Source organism: Dryobates pubescens, chromosome 30 (assembly GCF_014839835.1).
Source record: "Dryobates pubescens isolate bDryPub1 chromosome 30, bDryPub1.pri, whole genome shotgun sequence".
Classification (NCBI taxonomy): Eukaryota; Metazoa; Chordata; class Aves; order Piciformes; family Picidae; genus Dryobates; species Dryobates pubescens.
The window spans coordinates 7,420,055-7,433,660 of NC_071641.1; the positions used below are offsets into that span (position 1 = coordinate 7,420,055).

The 13,606-nt window shown below is 48.6% G+C and overlaps 1 protein-coding gene across 2 annotated transcripts in view; it reads left to right on the forward strand.

The window, feature by feature from the left end:
• INPP5A (inositol polyphosphate-5-phosphatase A) overlaps nt 1–13,606 on the forward strand; it is a 262,105-nt gene that overhangs the window by 153,663 nt on the left and 94,836 nt on the right. For both annotated transcript variants that reach the window (XM_054174722.1, XM_054174723.1), the window contains exons 7-8: nt 2,829–2,881; nt 8,789–8,908. In XM_054174722.1, the coding sequence (XP_054030697.1) occupies nt 2,829–2,881; nt 8,789–8,908 (173 nt within the window). The remainder of the gene's footprint in view (nt 1–2,828; nt 2,882–8,788; nt 8,909–13,606) is intronic.

Below are 13,606 nucleotides of genomic sequence, written 5' to 3' on the forward strand. Positions count from 1 at the left end.
TACCTCTTAGCTTTGAGGCATGCAGGCAACACTTTGGCACAGCACTGCAGGCTCTAGAGTGCAGTCGATGCCACATGCTGTCACTTGCAGGGAGCTCTGCACTTCTTCCTGGCCTGCAGAGAGAGAACTGCCTGCACATCAGCAGGCAGTTAGACTCATAGAGTTGTCAGGGCTGGAAGGGACCTCAAGGATCATTCAGTTCCAAGCCCCCTGCCATGGGCAGGGACAACTCATGCTACATCAGGTTGCTCACAGCCCCATCCAGCCTGGCCTTAAAAACCACCAGGCATGAGGCTTCCACCACCTCCCTGGGCAACCTGTTCCAGTGTCTCACCACCCTCATGGGGAGGAACTTCTTCCTAGCATCCAATCTGAATCTACCCACTTCTAGTTTTGCTCCATTCCCTCTAGTCCTATCTCTACTAAATATCCAGCTTTCTTGCAGCCCCCTTCAGATACTGGAAAGCCACAATAAGGTCTCCTTGGAGCCTTCTCCTCTCCAGACTCTCAGTGTGTCTCCATACAGTTCCTGCATTCAAGCTTTGCAGAAGCAGCTGTTACTTACTCAGTAAAACAAACATTCCAAATCCCCAGGAGCACAGTTTGGAAGCACAGACAGCCCAGTGGGAAAGGGTCCTAGTACAGGAGTGGTGTTACTCTGTTGAGTCTGACTGGGATCACCCTCCTTGTGCCTGTGGAGGGGGTGGGAGATGGGCAGCTGCTCTCTGAAGGGTGGCTAGAAACCAGCCCATTGAGATTTTGCGAGGCACTTCCCTGTCTCTGCAGCATTTTGGACTGCAACTTTTCATGAGGGCTTTGTGGACAAATGCATCTGGTGAGTTTCTCCTGAAGGCCTCACCTTGGGAAAGTGGCAGCCCAGAGCAGGGGGGCGCTCTGCCCTGCCTGGCACTCCCTTCGTAACAAGGAGCTGCGGTCTTTTGGCACCATTCTTTCGGCCTGTCTGGTGCAGTATTCATGAGCAGAGAACTCTGGCCTGGCCCCACAGTCATTGTTAGCAGTGAATAAATAGGATGCAGTCGTGTCTTTTGTGGGAGGCTGTAATTTATGGCGGTGGCTTGGGAGGGGTGCTGAAAAACTCCTTTTGCTGTATCATGAGTGCCAGGGGCTGGCATGGGCTGATTTGTGGCTTTCTCGTGGAGCCTGCAGGCTTGATAAATGTAACGTTTGACCATTATTTAAATTCCCCTTAACTCCTGGAGAGGTACTGGTGGGCTGGCTCAGCAGGAGGAACAGCTTCCTAGCAGATCTCATTCATTTTAATTCGATGTAAATCTCTGATGGCATTTTGCAGTTCCGGTAAAATTACGCAGAAGGCAGGAGATTTGCTCAGGGGCAGTGAGAGGTTGCTGGTTCAGGATGAGCACAAGTTATGAAGAACCTCATGGGTTCTCTCTCATCTATAAGCAGCAACCAGGGTTGTAGACAGGCAGGGGCCGGTCTCTTCTCTCAGGCAACCAGCACCAGAACAAGAGGTCACAGTCTCAAGCTGCGCCAGGAGAGGTTTAGACTCGAGGTGAGGAGAAAGTTCTTCCCAGAGAGAGTTGTTAGCCATGGGAATGTGCTGCCCAGGGAGGTGGTGGAGTCACCATCCCTGGAGGTGTTCAAGAGGGGATTGGATGAGGCTCAGGGGAGACCTTATTGCTGTCTACAACTACCTGAAGGGAGGTTGTAGCCAGGTGGGGGTTGGTCTCTTCTCCCAGGCAACCAGCACCGGAACAAGAGGACACAGTCTCAAGCTGTGCCAGGGGAGGTTTAGGCTGGATGTTAGGAAGAAGTTCTACACAGTGAGAGTGATTGCCCAGTGGAATGTTGTAGCAGTTTGGGCTGGGTGCCCTCTGCTGTGTTCATACGAGGGGTGCTTCCTGTGTCCAGAAGTCCAGCCCAGTGGGTGGACACAGGAAGCCAGGTATTTCATCCCATAATACCCTGCACTCCTATAAGATCTCAGCAGGGGGGTCTGGCACTTTCTCTTTCTTCCCTCGCCGCCACCCGGTAACCTGGGGGAGATGTCTCCAGCCCTTTGGGCCTGGCTAGGCCCAAGGCCAGGGGGATGGGCAGTCTCAGATCTGGCCTGCTGAGACTAGCCTAGCAGTGGAGTGGGAGGGGGGCAAGAAGGAGCCCTGGGGGTCTTGGGTGTACCCTCAGGTGGGGATGGGATATTTCTGGGTGTGCTGTGGGATTTCTTTTGTCACTGCGCTTCTGGCTGTCTGTAAACATTCACCGCTTGCCATTTAAACCTTCCACCACTTTTGCAATCCCTTTGTCTGAATCATTATTTTTACCTGTGGTGGGGAGGGGGTCTGCCTCAACCCATCACAAATGTGCTGCCTGGGGAGGTGGTGGAGTCACCATCATTGGAGGTGTTTAGGAGGAGACTTGATGGGGTGCTTGGTTGCATGGTTTAGTTGATTAGGTGGTGTTGGATGATGGGTTGGATGCAATGATCTTGAAGGTCTCTTCCAGCCTGGTCTGGTCCATTCCATTCCATTCCATTCCATTCCATTCCATTCCATTCCATTCCATTCCATTCCATTCCATTCCATTCCATTCCATTCCACTCCACTCCACTCCACTCCACTCCACTCCACTCCACTCCACTCCACTCCACTCCAGCTGCTGCAGGCCCCCAAATGGTTATAATTCCAGGATTTAGAAGATGATGTTTGTGGTGAAGGTACATCAGTCACTGTGCAGCTGGCATTAGTTACAGGGTCTGGATGAATTTGGTTTATTTTGTTCTCTGTGTGAGCACATTTCACTCTAATCCTCTGCTTAAGGTGACTGATCCTTCTTGGCTTGTTTTTCAGTGCAAGTGGTCCAGAAAAGGTTTCATTCGAACAAGATGGTGTATTACTGATTGGTAAGTGGCATCTCTGAGTTATCTCTGCTGGTGTGTGTGTGTGTGTGTGCTGTGTTTGCTTTTGTTAACAACTGTTTCAATAAAAGTATGCCTGGATTGGCCTGTTCAGAGACCAGAGTGGTTCCAAAACAGTTGCTTTGCTGTTTGTTGAACACGTAGTGCTGAGTTAAGTTGTAGCGATGCATAACAAAATGTGATGTTAATACATGTATATGCAATTAGCATGAGTTAATTCAGGTCATAAGCAACCTCTCAAACATGATCAGAAGAGCTTGAGGTCTGTGGCCAAGGCCACAGGAGTTGCAGTGTAGAGCTAAGGTGCACCCCCCACACACCCCCGCTGCTCTCTATCACAGCTGACCCAGCCCAGGCCCTGCAGCATGAAGTGCTGGGATCAGGATTCCCATGGTAACCCCAAGGCTTGGTCCTGTTATTTGCTTTTTTCCCACCCTAGAGCAAAGCACCTGCAGCCCAGCACCTGCTGCAGGGTGTGATGGTGGGACAGCAGAGAGCAGGCAGCACCTCCTGCCTGTGAGCTCAAACAGGACTTGCTGAAGCTCAACATGACCTGGCCGTTGTCAAGGCAGGGAGAGTTCCTCATAAGTTGTGCTGTAAAAATCTACAGAAGAAACAAACATATTTGGGTTTTTTGCTTTTGGGAGCATCCAACAGCCTGAAGAGATGGAGGCTGAGGGGAGCAGGAGGCAGCTGTGTGAAGTAGAACATGATTATGGTGTTGCCTCCCAGATGGCTGACTTTGAGAGGAGAGGGCCAGCTAGCGCTGACAAGAGGTCTGTGGCACACTGAAGCTATTTACTGAGTCTGGAAATCCTCCTCTCTTCACCAGCAGCAATTGTAGTAGCCTGTGTTGAAGGGAGCAGCTGATTGTCCAAAACATTCCACCTGGGAGAGCTTGACAACACTCAATGAACTCAGAGCTGGTTCAGATTCCTCTAGTCCTACCTGGCAATCTGACCCTGCTTTTGACCATGTAGTCATATTTTGGTCTTTGCTGCTTATTTATGTTCTAATCACTTCAGTCTATGTGAACATTCCACATTTTCCCCTTCCTCCTGTGGTTGTTTGACGTCTTAAAAGCATAGGCTTGGTTTTAAAGCCTGATGGCTGCTCACACAGGCTGGCATTTGAGTGCTGAACAATCTTCTTGCCTCTTGGCATAAGAACTTCTATTAGGTTGAGCAAACAGTTTGTGAAAAACAGAAAAGTGGCAGGATTTCTCCTTTTGCAGAGTTCTGACCCAGAAATCAGGCAGCTGAGGTAGCTGTAGGTTCTTGTTTATTTTTTTCAGATCTCTATGGCATGGGATGTGATTCCAGCAGCAGAGGGCTGCAGAAGTGGGGGTTTAGCACCAATTGCTAATCTGGCCTTTCCTCCTATATCATGCCTTATCCAGGTTCTGTCCCTCCTGTCCTCTTGGATTTCCCCTTGCAGGGAAACAATCATTATTTTTTTTTAGGCCTTTGCAAGGAGACAGACTGAAAGGCTGATACCAGAAAAGGAAAGTTCTTGGAAGGAGCAGCCTGTAGCTGGGTGTTCTTATCAGATGATATGCTACACTGCTGTGTCCTGAGGGAGTATTGGGAAGTGAGAGTGAGGAGGCTCACAGCTTTTTCTGAGCCATGAGCTATGGTGGGTGCTTTTTTGCCTGGAGCAGCCAGTGATTGTGAGCCACAGGATATGATGAGAGCTCAGATTTTTCTAATGAGAAGTGAAGAAATTCTTCCCAGAAAGAGTGATTGGCCATTGGAATGTGCTGCCCAGGGAGGTGGGGGAGTCACCATCACTGGAAATGTTTAAAAAGAGACTGGATGAGGCACTTGGTGCCATGGTTTAGTTGATTAGATGGTGTTGGGTGATAGGTTGGACTTGATGATCTCAAAGGTCTTTTCCAACCTGGTTAATGCTGTACTCTGTAAAGTTGGAGGGGCAAGGAACTGGGAACCATCTCTGGGGAAAGGATGTGAAACATTATGGAAAAGACAAGGGGTAGATAATCCTCCTCATTAGGGCTAAATGCATCGTGTGTTCATGGTATGATCAGTGTTTAAATTCACATGAACAAAGCTCTGGCCACTTTCATAACCGTGGCTTTTGACCATGCATTTCTCCATGCCAACAGTTCAATAGAAATAACAGCCAGGAGACTTGTTAACCACTTCTGCGTGCATCCTTTGAAGGGAGCCATTAATTTTCCCTGCCTAGGAAAACATTGTTCTAGAACAGCTTGTCGTGCCAAAAACAGAGGGCTGCCAAAACCCCAAAAACAAAAAGAGCCTTTAAAAGATTTCAGATAACTCTTCTTTTTCTTCCTCTGTGATTTCAAGATCTGCCCTGCTTGAGTTCCTTTGTGAATCCGTGATTTTTTCACATCCATTGTTCTTCTTTAGTGTAAACGAAGACTCAAGGAATCTTAGGGCACTCAGAGGTTTCATTTTAAGAACACAAACAAAACAAACCCAAGCAATAAAATGCACAACTAGATGCACCTTTTTCTGACTTATTTTTTTTTTTAGTGTCTTGACTAAAAGGTGTGCAGGGGAGGTATTTATTTCTGTTCCAACAGTTCTTAGTGTTGCTGTGTTAAGGGATGTCAGGTAGTGCCCTGAATGCTTTGCAGTCTTAACTAAAGTTCACAATGTATTGTTTGTGTTTGGTAGAGAGGATGGGGCAGGGAGTACATCAGTGTGGCACCAACCTGGGGATGCTTGCTAGTGTACCAGAGGTCAGAATCAGCCCTGAAAAGTGTTTTTGGTATTTTAGTGAAAGTAGGATTGCAAGTCAGGGAAGTGCAGAGCATTGCACCTCCAGAGGGGGATTCAAAAGCACAAGTGCAGCACTGGGAACAACCAGCTCATTACCCATAGAATCACAGAATGGTTTGGGTTGGAAAGTACTTCCAAAGGTCATCCAGTCCAACCCCCCTGCAGTCAGCAGGGACATCCTCCACTAGATCATGTTGTCCCCAGCCTTGTGGAGCCTGACCATGAATACCTCTAGGGGTGGTGCCTCAACTACCTCCCTGACCAACCTGTTGCAGTGTTGCAGCACCCTAATGGTGCAGAACTTGTTCCTAACATCCAATCTAAATCTCCTCTGATTTCAAACCATTGCCCCTCATCCTATCACTGCAGGCCTTTTGAAACAGACCCTCTGCAGCCTTCTTGTAGACCCCTTTAGGTACTGGAAGGCTGCTATTAGTTCTCCCTGGAGCCTGAACACTCCCAGCTCCCTCATCCTGTCCTCACAGCAGAGGTGCTCCAGCTCCCTGATCATTTTCATGGCCCTCCTCTGGACCTGCTCCCTCATGTCCTTCCTGTGTTGAGAGCTCCAGAGCTGGATGCAGTACTCCAGGTGAGGTCTCAGCAGAGCAGAGTGGCAGAATCACCTCTCTCGATCTGGCCACGCTGCTTTTGATGCAGCTCCATGCTGGAGGGGAAACTGAATTCAGGTCACAATTATCTTAGTGAGATGTATTAATAGATACATCATGTGAAGGACATGAAGGGGTGGAAGAATGGTAATTATTTAATTGAGTGCTGCCAAGGCCTTTGATGGAGTACCTTGTCCTGTTTTGAGTGCTGCGCTTCAGCTAAGCTGGAAGGAAGAGCATCAGTAAAGAGTGACAGGAATATGTGAGCAGGAGCAGAAAAAACTTGGCTTGCCACATCTGGGAGAGTGGTTCCTGTGTGTCTCCCTGCAGGAAGGACAGAAGGAAATGAGTTTCATTTCCAGGAAAGCTGGCAATATGAAGATAGTTTCAGTTTAAAGACAGGGAAGTTGTAGGTGGAAGGTGTTAAAAACAAGCAGTTTTTAGGCAGTTGGGGATGGAGGATAGATGCCTCCACATAGGAAGGGAGTTTGTAGCTTTTGAGGTCTTTTCTCCCTGATCTGCAGGGACTCTTTCAGGCCATCCTGAAAGAAGAGAAGGCCCTGAGGACATCTCATTGTGGCTTTCCAGTGTCTTAAGGGGGCCTACAAGAAAGCTGGGGAGATACTTTTTAGGGTGTCACGAAGTGATAGGGCTAGGGGAAATGGAGCAAAACTAGAAGTGGGTAGATTCAGATTGGATGTTAGGAAGAAGTTCTTCCCCATGAGGATGGTGAGACACTGGCACAGGTTGCCCAGGGAGGTGGTGGAAGCCTCCTGCCTGGAGGTTTTTGCAGCCAGGCTGGATGTGGCTGTGAGCAACCTGCTGTAGTGTGAGGTGTCCCTGCCCATGGCAGGGAGGGTTGGAACTGGATGATCCTTGAGGTCTCTTCCAACCCTGACAATTCTATGACTCTATGATCCTTCAGACAAGACAGGGATGGGCATCTCAAGCCTTCATCTGCAGGTTATGTTTTGTAGTGTGGTACTAATGATGGGACTCTGGGCAGCCTGACATAGTTGAGGATGCTCCTGCTTACTGCAGAGGGGGTTGGACTAGATGACCCTTGGAAATCCCTTCCAACCTAGACCATTCTATGATTCTATCTAGGTACACAAATGCATACAAAAGTTAGTAGGGCTGTTTTATTGTCACTGTGAGTTCATTGAGCAAGATACACTGGTTGTGTGTCAAACCCCCTCCCAGGACCTGGAAGAGGCCTTTGTGCCACCTGCTTGATGACACGTGTATCGTGATCATGTTTTTTGCTGTTCTTACTGCCGTTACCTGCTGTGTCCACATCTGTTCTCTGACTCTTCTTCTATGTGTTTGTCTTCTCTGTGCCCTCAAAGTGCAGTGCCACAGCTTTTTTAGCACACAGAGGAGCTAATGGGGAACACCACTATCTGCAGGTGTGAGAGGCACCCCGTCCAAAACAGAACCCTGTCAGTGCTGTCCCTGAAGTATCCCTTTTGGCACTTCTTAGGAGACAACTTCCCTTCAGTCCCCCAATACATTATGCAACAATTCCTGCATACACTGGTTTGTTTGAGGGGCTTTTCCTGGGGATATGGAGGGGGGGAGTGGGTTGCTAAAAGTGAAAAAAGAATATTCCAAGTATTCTGGGGTCATTGTGAGTCACCAGGTCCCATCAACCCAAGAGCAATGAGATGGTAGAGTTTTAAACAAGCAAGCTAGATCTCTAGGTCTCTTTTCCCTAGTAATAAGTGATCAGATGAGAGGAAACAGCCTCAAGTTGCAGCAGGGAAGATTTAGGTTGGACATTAGGAACAATTTCTTCCCCAAAAGAGTTGCCAGGCCCTCTCCCAGGCTGCCCAGGGCAGTGATGGAGTCCCTATCCCTAGAGAGGTTTCAAAGCCATGGAGACATGATACTGAGGGACATGGCTGAGTGGTGACCTGGCAGTGATGAGCTGACCATTAGACTTGATGATCTTAATGGTCTTTTCCAACCAAAACCTACCAGCACAGTCAGGATTAAACTTCTGTGTCCTCCTCTTCCCACCTGTGAGTGGGGTGTGGATTGACCACAGTTGTCTTGGTGTTCTCCACGCAGGGACAGATGAGGCATTGCAGTGATACAATTTGGTTTAGTGTAAAGCCACCATCCTGCAGGTTGCTTGGCTGCAGCTTTATAAACTCCAAGCTCTTTGTTCACACATTCAGTTTTGTTTAAAAAACACTGCAGAGAGAGAGAGAGTGTACTGCTTGCTTTCTGTGAATTGTTACCCACACACAGCTTGTCATTTCCATCTTACCTGTACTTTCAGCTAAAGCCTAGGTGCAGGCTTACCCCTGGGTGAGTTGTCATAAGTTTGACAATAGTCTCTGTTGCTTTTCTGATGATGATAGCTTAATGTGCACAGCCTGCGTGAGTAAATATTAAAGAGAATACGGTGTTACAATGTTGAATGCTTTGCTGATGCAACAAATGTGTTTTATCCTGAATCATTTTATTTATTTTCCCCTCCCCCCCCCCCCTTTTTTTTTTTGTCATAGTGCCTTTGACTTGGTAAACATTCATCTTTTCCATGATGCTTCCAATTTAATTGCTTGGGAAACAAGCCCATCGGTTTACTCAGGAATACGGCATAAGGCTCTGGGCTATGTACTTGATAGGTATGTATTGGCCTTCCCTGGCCTCTTTCCATCTGCTCTCTTCAAAAGCACCCTGTGAAAGATGTTTCCATGGGCACACTCAGAAATGGAGAGGGGTTTATGCTGTGAACTGAAGATGATCACTTCTTAGCAGCGCTCTCCGGAAGGTATCAGTCACAGATCAGTTTATGACACTTAAGCTTTTAAGCTAAACTGCTGAGAATGGAGACTCCCTCTGAAGTCACCAGAACCTGTAGAGTAGAAAGCAGGTTCATCTTTAAACCTGTTTAGTTAGATTTCATTCTTTTTAGTCTGTGTGAAGCTGCCATCCCAGTTTGGTTTTGGTTATGTGATAATAGAATGATTCCAGTTGGGATGGACCTCTGCAAGTCCCTAGTTCATCCTCCTGCTCAGAGCAGGGCTGACCTCAACTCCAGCTCAGGTTGTTCAAGGCTTGTCCAGCTGAGCTTCATAAATCTCCATGCAGGGTGATTTCCAGCTTCTTTGAGTCACTCATTACTGTGTTTGACTGTGCTCATTGTGAGGCTTTTTCTCCCTAATCCCTGGTCAGAATTTCCCTTGAAGCAGTTTGTGTCCATTGCCCCTCACCTAATGGTGTGTACTGCTGGGAAGAGGCTGGCTCAGTAACTGCCAGATAGATAATGCTGGCAGCAAGCTGCTCCTGTAGCCCTCCTTTCTGTACACTGACCCAATCCAGCTCTATCAGCCTCTGCTGACCAAATCCAGTTCTCTCAGGCTCTCTTGGCCGGCTCCAGCACCCTGACATTCAGCCCTGCAGAGCCTGAGCCCCAGCTGAGCGCAGTCACAGCTCATCTTTGCCAGGCAGCGCAGTACTTGTGTGCAGCCATCACTGTCACCTGTGCCATCATGGTTTGTAATGGTGTGACAGGGCTCTGCAGATTGGTACAGTACAGAGGATAGTCCCCAGAATACCCAGCAATTTACAACTGCCCTAATTAGCAGTTTTAAAGCCAGGAAAAAAAAGAGAAATCATCATTTCTGCACAGCCATGCATGTGTTGGCAGAGGGGTTCCTCTCAGGAGGCACTGCCTGGCCTGCCCGAGGCAGGGAGCTTTCAAGTGTCTCTGGAAAGCAGTTGTGGCACACAGTGAGCTGTGACGTGAGGTGGTGCTCGAAACAAACTCTTCAGGCTGGAAAGGACAGAAACAGAGCGCCCTGTGTGCTGTTTTCTGCCCCAGTGCTGGTGCCTGGCATGCCACAGCTGTGCCACGGGTGCCGGCAAGTGCCAGGCTCCAAGACCTCTGCAGCCACACCCCACAGCACAGGATGCTGCTCCCCTTCCCCATAGCAAGGTGTGGGCTTAGGGTGCTTGGCTGGTCTGCTGTGGACACCAAGTGCTGCAGTGTGAGCAGGCCTGGCCTGCCACCCAGTGCAAGTGGGCAGTGGGTGCCACCTCAGTGACAGGAGCTGGTGTGTCACAGCTCACTGAGAGGAGGAAAGCAGTGATTTGGTCTCCTAGGGAGTCTTGGCCCAACATGACTTAGATCCTGGTCAAGGCTGGATGAATGAGCTGATGTTCAACAGGGCAACATGCTGGGTCCTGCTCTTGGCTCACAACAGTGCCATGAAGGCTCCAGGCTGGGAGCAGAGTGGCTGGAAACTGACTGGTAGGAAATGACCTGGGGCTGTTGGTCAACAGCAGCTGAAGGTGAACCAAAATGTGGCCAAGAAGGCCACTAGCATCCAGGCCTGGATCAGCAATGATGTGGCCAGCAGGACCATGGCAGGGATTGTCCCCCTGTTCAGGACACTGGTGAGACAACACTTAAATCCTGGGTTCCATTTTGGGCCCATCACTCCAAAAGGACACTGAGGTGCTGGAGCAGGTCCGGAGAAGGGCAACAAAACTGGTGAAGGGTGTGAAGTACAGATCTGGTGAGGAGCAGCTGGAGGGAAATGAGGGTGTTCAGTCTGGAGAAATGGAGCTTGAGGAGAGCGAGACCTGGTTCTCTACAGCTCCCTGAAAGGAGGCTGTAGCAAGGTGGGGGCTGGTCTGTTCTCCCCAGTAGTAAGTGACAGGACAAGAGCAAATGGCCTCAAGCCACACCAGAGGCAGTTTAGGCTGGACACGAGGAACAAGTTCTTCCCAAAAGGGTTGTCAAGGGCTGGCCCAGGCAGCCCAGGTCAGTGGTAGAGTCCCCATTCCTGGAGGGGTTTCAAAGCCACGGAGATGTGGTGCTGAGGGACATGGTTGAGCGATGACCCGGCAGTGCAGGGCTAGTGGTTGGACTTGATGAGCTTAAAAGGTCTCTTCCACCAAAACAATGTGGTGAGTCTAAGGGGCTGGGAAGAAGGATTTGATGGGACTCTTCCTCTGGCACTTGATTGCAACCTTTAGTTTCTTTCTCTAAGTTTAATCTTATTTCAAGATGGGCAAGATATTTGGGCAGGGGACTGTCCTCTGCCTACACAGCAGTGCTTTTCTTGTGCACCCCAGCAGAGGGCTGAGGAAGAAGTCCTCCAGAAAAGGCATTTGTTCTCATTTTGAGGGTGATACAAGAGGAAGAGGGAAAATCCGGTATGCCTTTCCTTGTGGCACCTGTAAAACCTGTTGAAATCATCAGAAGACACTGGGGGCACGGGGAGGGTTTGCACATAGGTAGCCGGCAGCGGTTTATAAAAGAGCCCTTGTTCAGGGGAGAGAGCTGCAGGGAGGTCAGGATCCAGAGCTGGAGGTTTGAGCAGTGTGGGAAATGCCCGTTGTTAGGTGATTTCTTCACGGCTCCTCTGGCCTCTCCGTTTCCTGCACTTTGCAGGAGGGCAGCGCAGCAAACCTGCGGGAAGGTTGGCGCTGCCGACCGCGGGCTGGGCTGCAGCACCGCAGTGTGCTTCATTAGCTAATTTGGCCCGGGACCTCCCACGATGCCCTGGCAAGGGGCAGGCAATAAGGGTGCGGTGTTAGTGTCAGCGGTGGGTCAGGGGTGTCAGGATGGTCTATCATTAAAATGTGACACTGCCAAAACCTGCCCCGGATCGCCCGTCCCCAGAAAAGCCGCCGGTGGGCTCCGGGTGCCCGCCGCTGCTGGGAGGCGCATTCAGCTGAATTGTCCATTTTGAGCGCGCAGCCAGCCGCAGATCCGGACCTCCAGAGTGAAGTGATGGGCTGATGGCACAAAGGGGGACTTCTGTAGGAGCAGTGAATAATGGGAAACCCCTTTCATCGGCACTGCTAACCTTTTGGCAGCCACCAGCAAACTCTATTCTGATCTGCTGATTGGGGAGGACAATACACTGAAGCTCACTTTGAATGAATGCTACCACCAACAGTGTCCCCATTCAGAGGGTTTTGGGAACCATCTTTGACCATTGTCTGCCATCACTCCTTCAGACAGTAGGAAAAGGGAAAGTGAGCACGTCTATAGGGGGAAAAGTACTTCTTTTCTTGGCTTTAATCTCCCTTTAAAGCTTCATAGATCTACATTTCCAGCTGAGCTACTGGAACTATGCAGTGTCAGATAAATACAGAAGAGAGAGGTTTCAAGCTGAGCTTTTAAATCCCCTTATCTGCATGAACTAATAATGCAGATTTAGTGCTGTAAAAAACAGAGACTGATAAGTCTTTTCCTTTAAAGCCTTTAAACTGCTAAAGAGCATTTAACAGCGATGCAGTTCAAACCCAGTGAACAATGCTGAGAAGGAAAACAGTTTAATGAGCTAAACCTTCACTGAATGAAACAGAAACACCTTCTCACAGTTGATTTAGGTCACTGTGGGAGTCAGTGAAAGCCCAGTTCTGTTCACGCTGCATCTTCATAAACATGAATTAAGTAACAGCCTTTTCATGTATGGCCAAATATCACAGGAGTTTGGAATACAAGAAAGAAGAGAGTTTGCAAACAAAGCCCAAATGAATCAGTGTAACTGTTAAAATCAGCAGGGGGAAGGCAGCTTCCCCAGAATTGTTTTGACAGCAAGGTTTTAACACATAGGCACCAAGCTGCACAACATCTTCAGATTACTGAGATGGAAAGGGGTTGGGGTTCGGGTTGGGGGGGTTGGGGGAAACAAAGGGAAAAATGTCAAGTGAATGATTTAAAGCTGCTACTGAAAGTTTTCTCTTGAGAGGATCTATTAATTTTCATGATAGCATGTTTGGGGAGGAGAACTTACTGTAATCTTAACAACGGTGTTCTGAAGTGGTTTAGCTTTGATGAGGTTACAAATGAATTGTACAGCAAGGAGGAGGCTTTTAAATACAGCTGATTGGTATCTGCTGAACCAGATTGGGTTTAGCATTTGCCTTGCAGCAGTGTGAATGAAATGTGGTGCTAGATGGACTCTCTACAGACTAGGAGAGTTGGAGTCACACGGGTGTTAAGCAAATATTTGCTTGTATATTTACAAATACAGGCACACTGTATATGTAGAAAATCAGTGTGTGTGTGTGTGTGAGAGAGAGAGAGAGGAGTCTCTGCCAACACTGATGGAAATCCAAACTAAATTCCCAGAGGTCAGTTACGTTGTTCCAGGTAGACAGAGATACAGACATCACTGAACTGGGTTTATAAAGAACCTGCTTTGTATTTTGCGAGGCAAAAAGAATTCTTCCCGGCTTGTTTTGCATAATTCCCGTGTCCACTTATTCCTGTTTGCATGATACTTGCATTTTTTGGTGTCTTCTGAAGCTGGAGGGTTTCAGGTGCGTGTGAGAACCAGAGAGGAAATGCAGTTTACGTT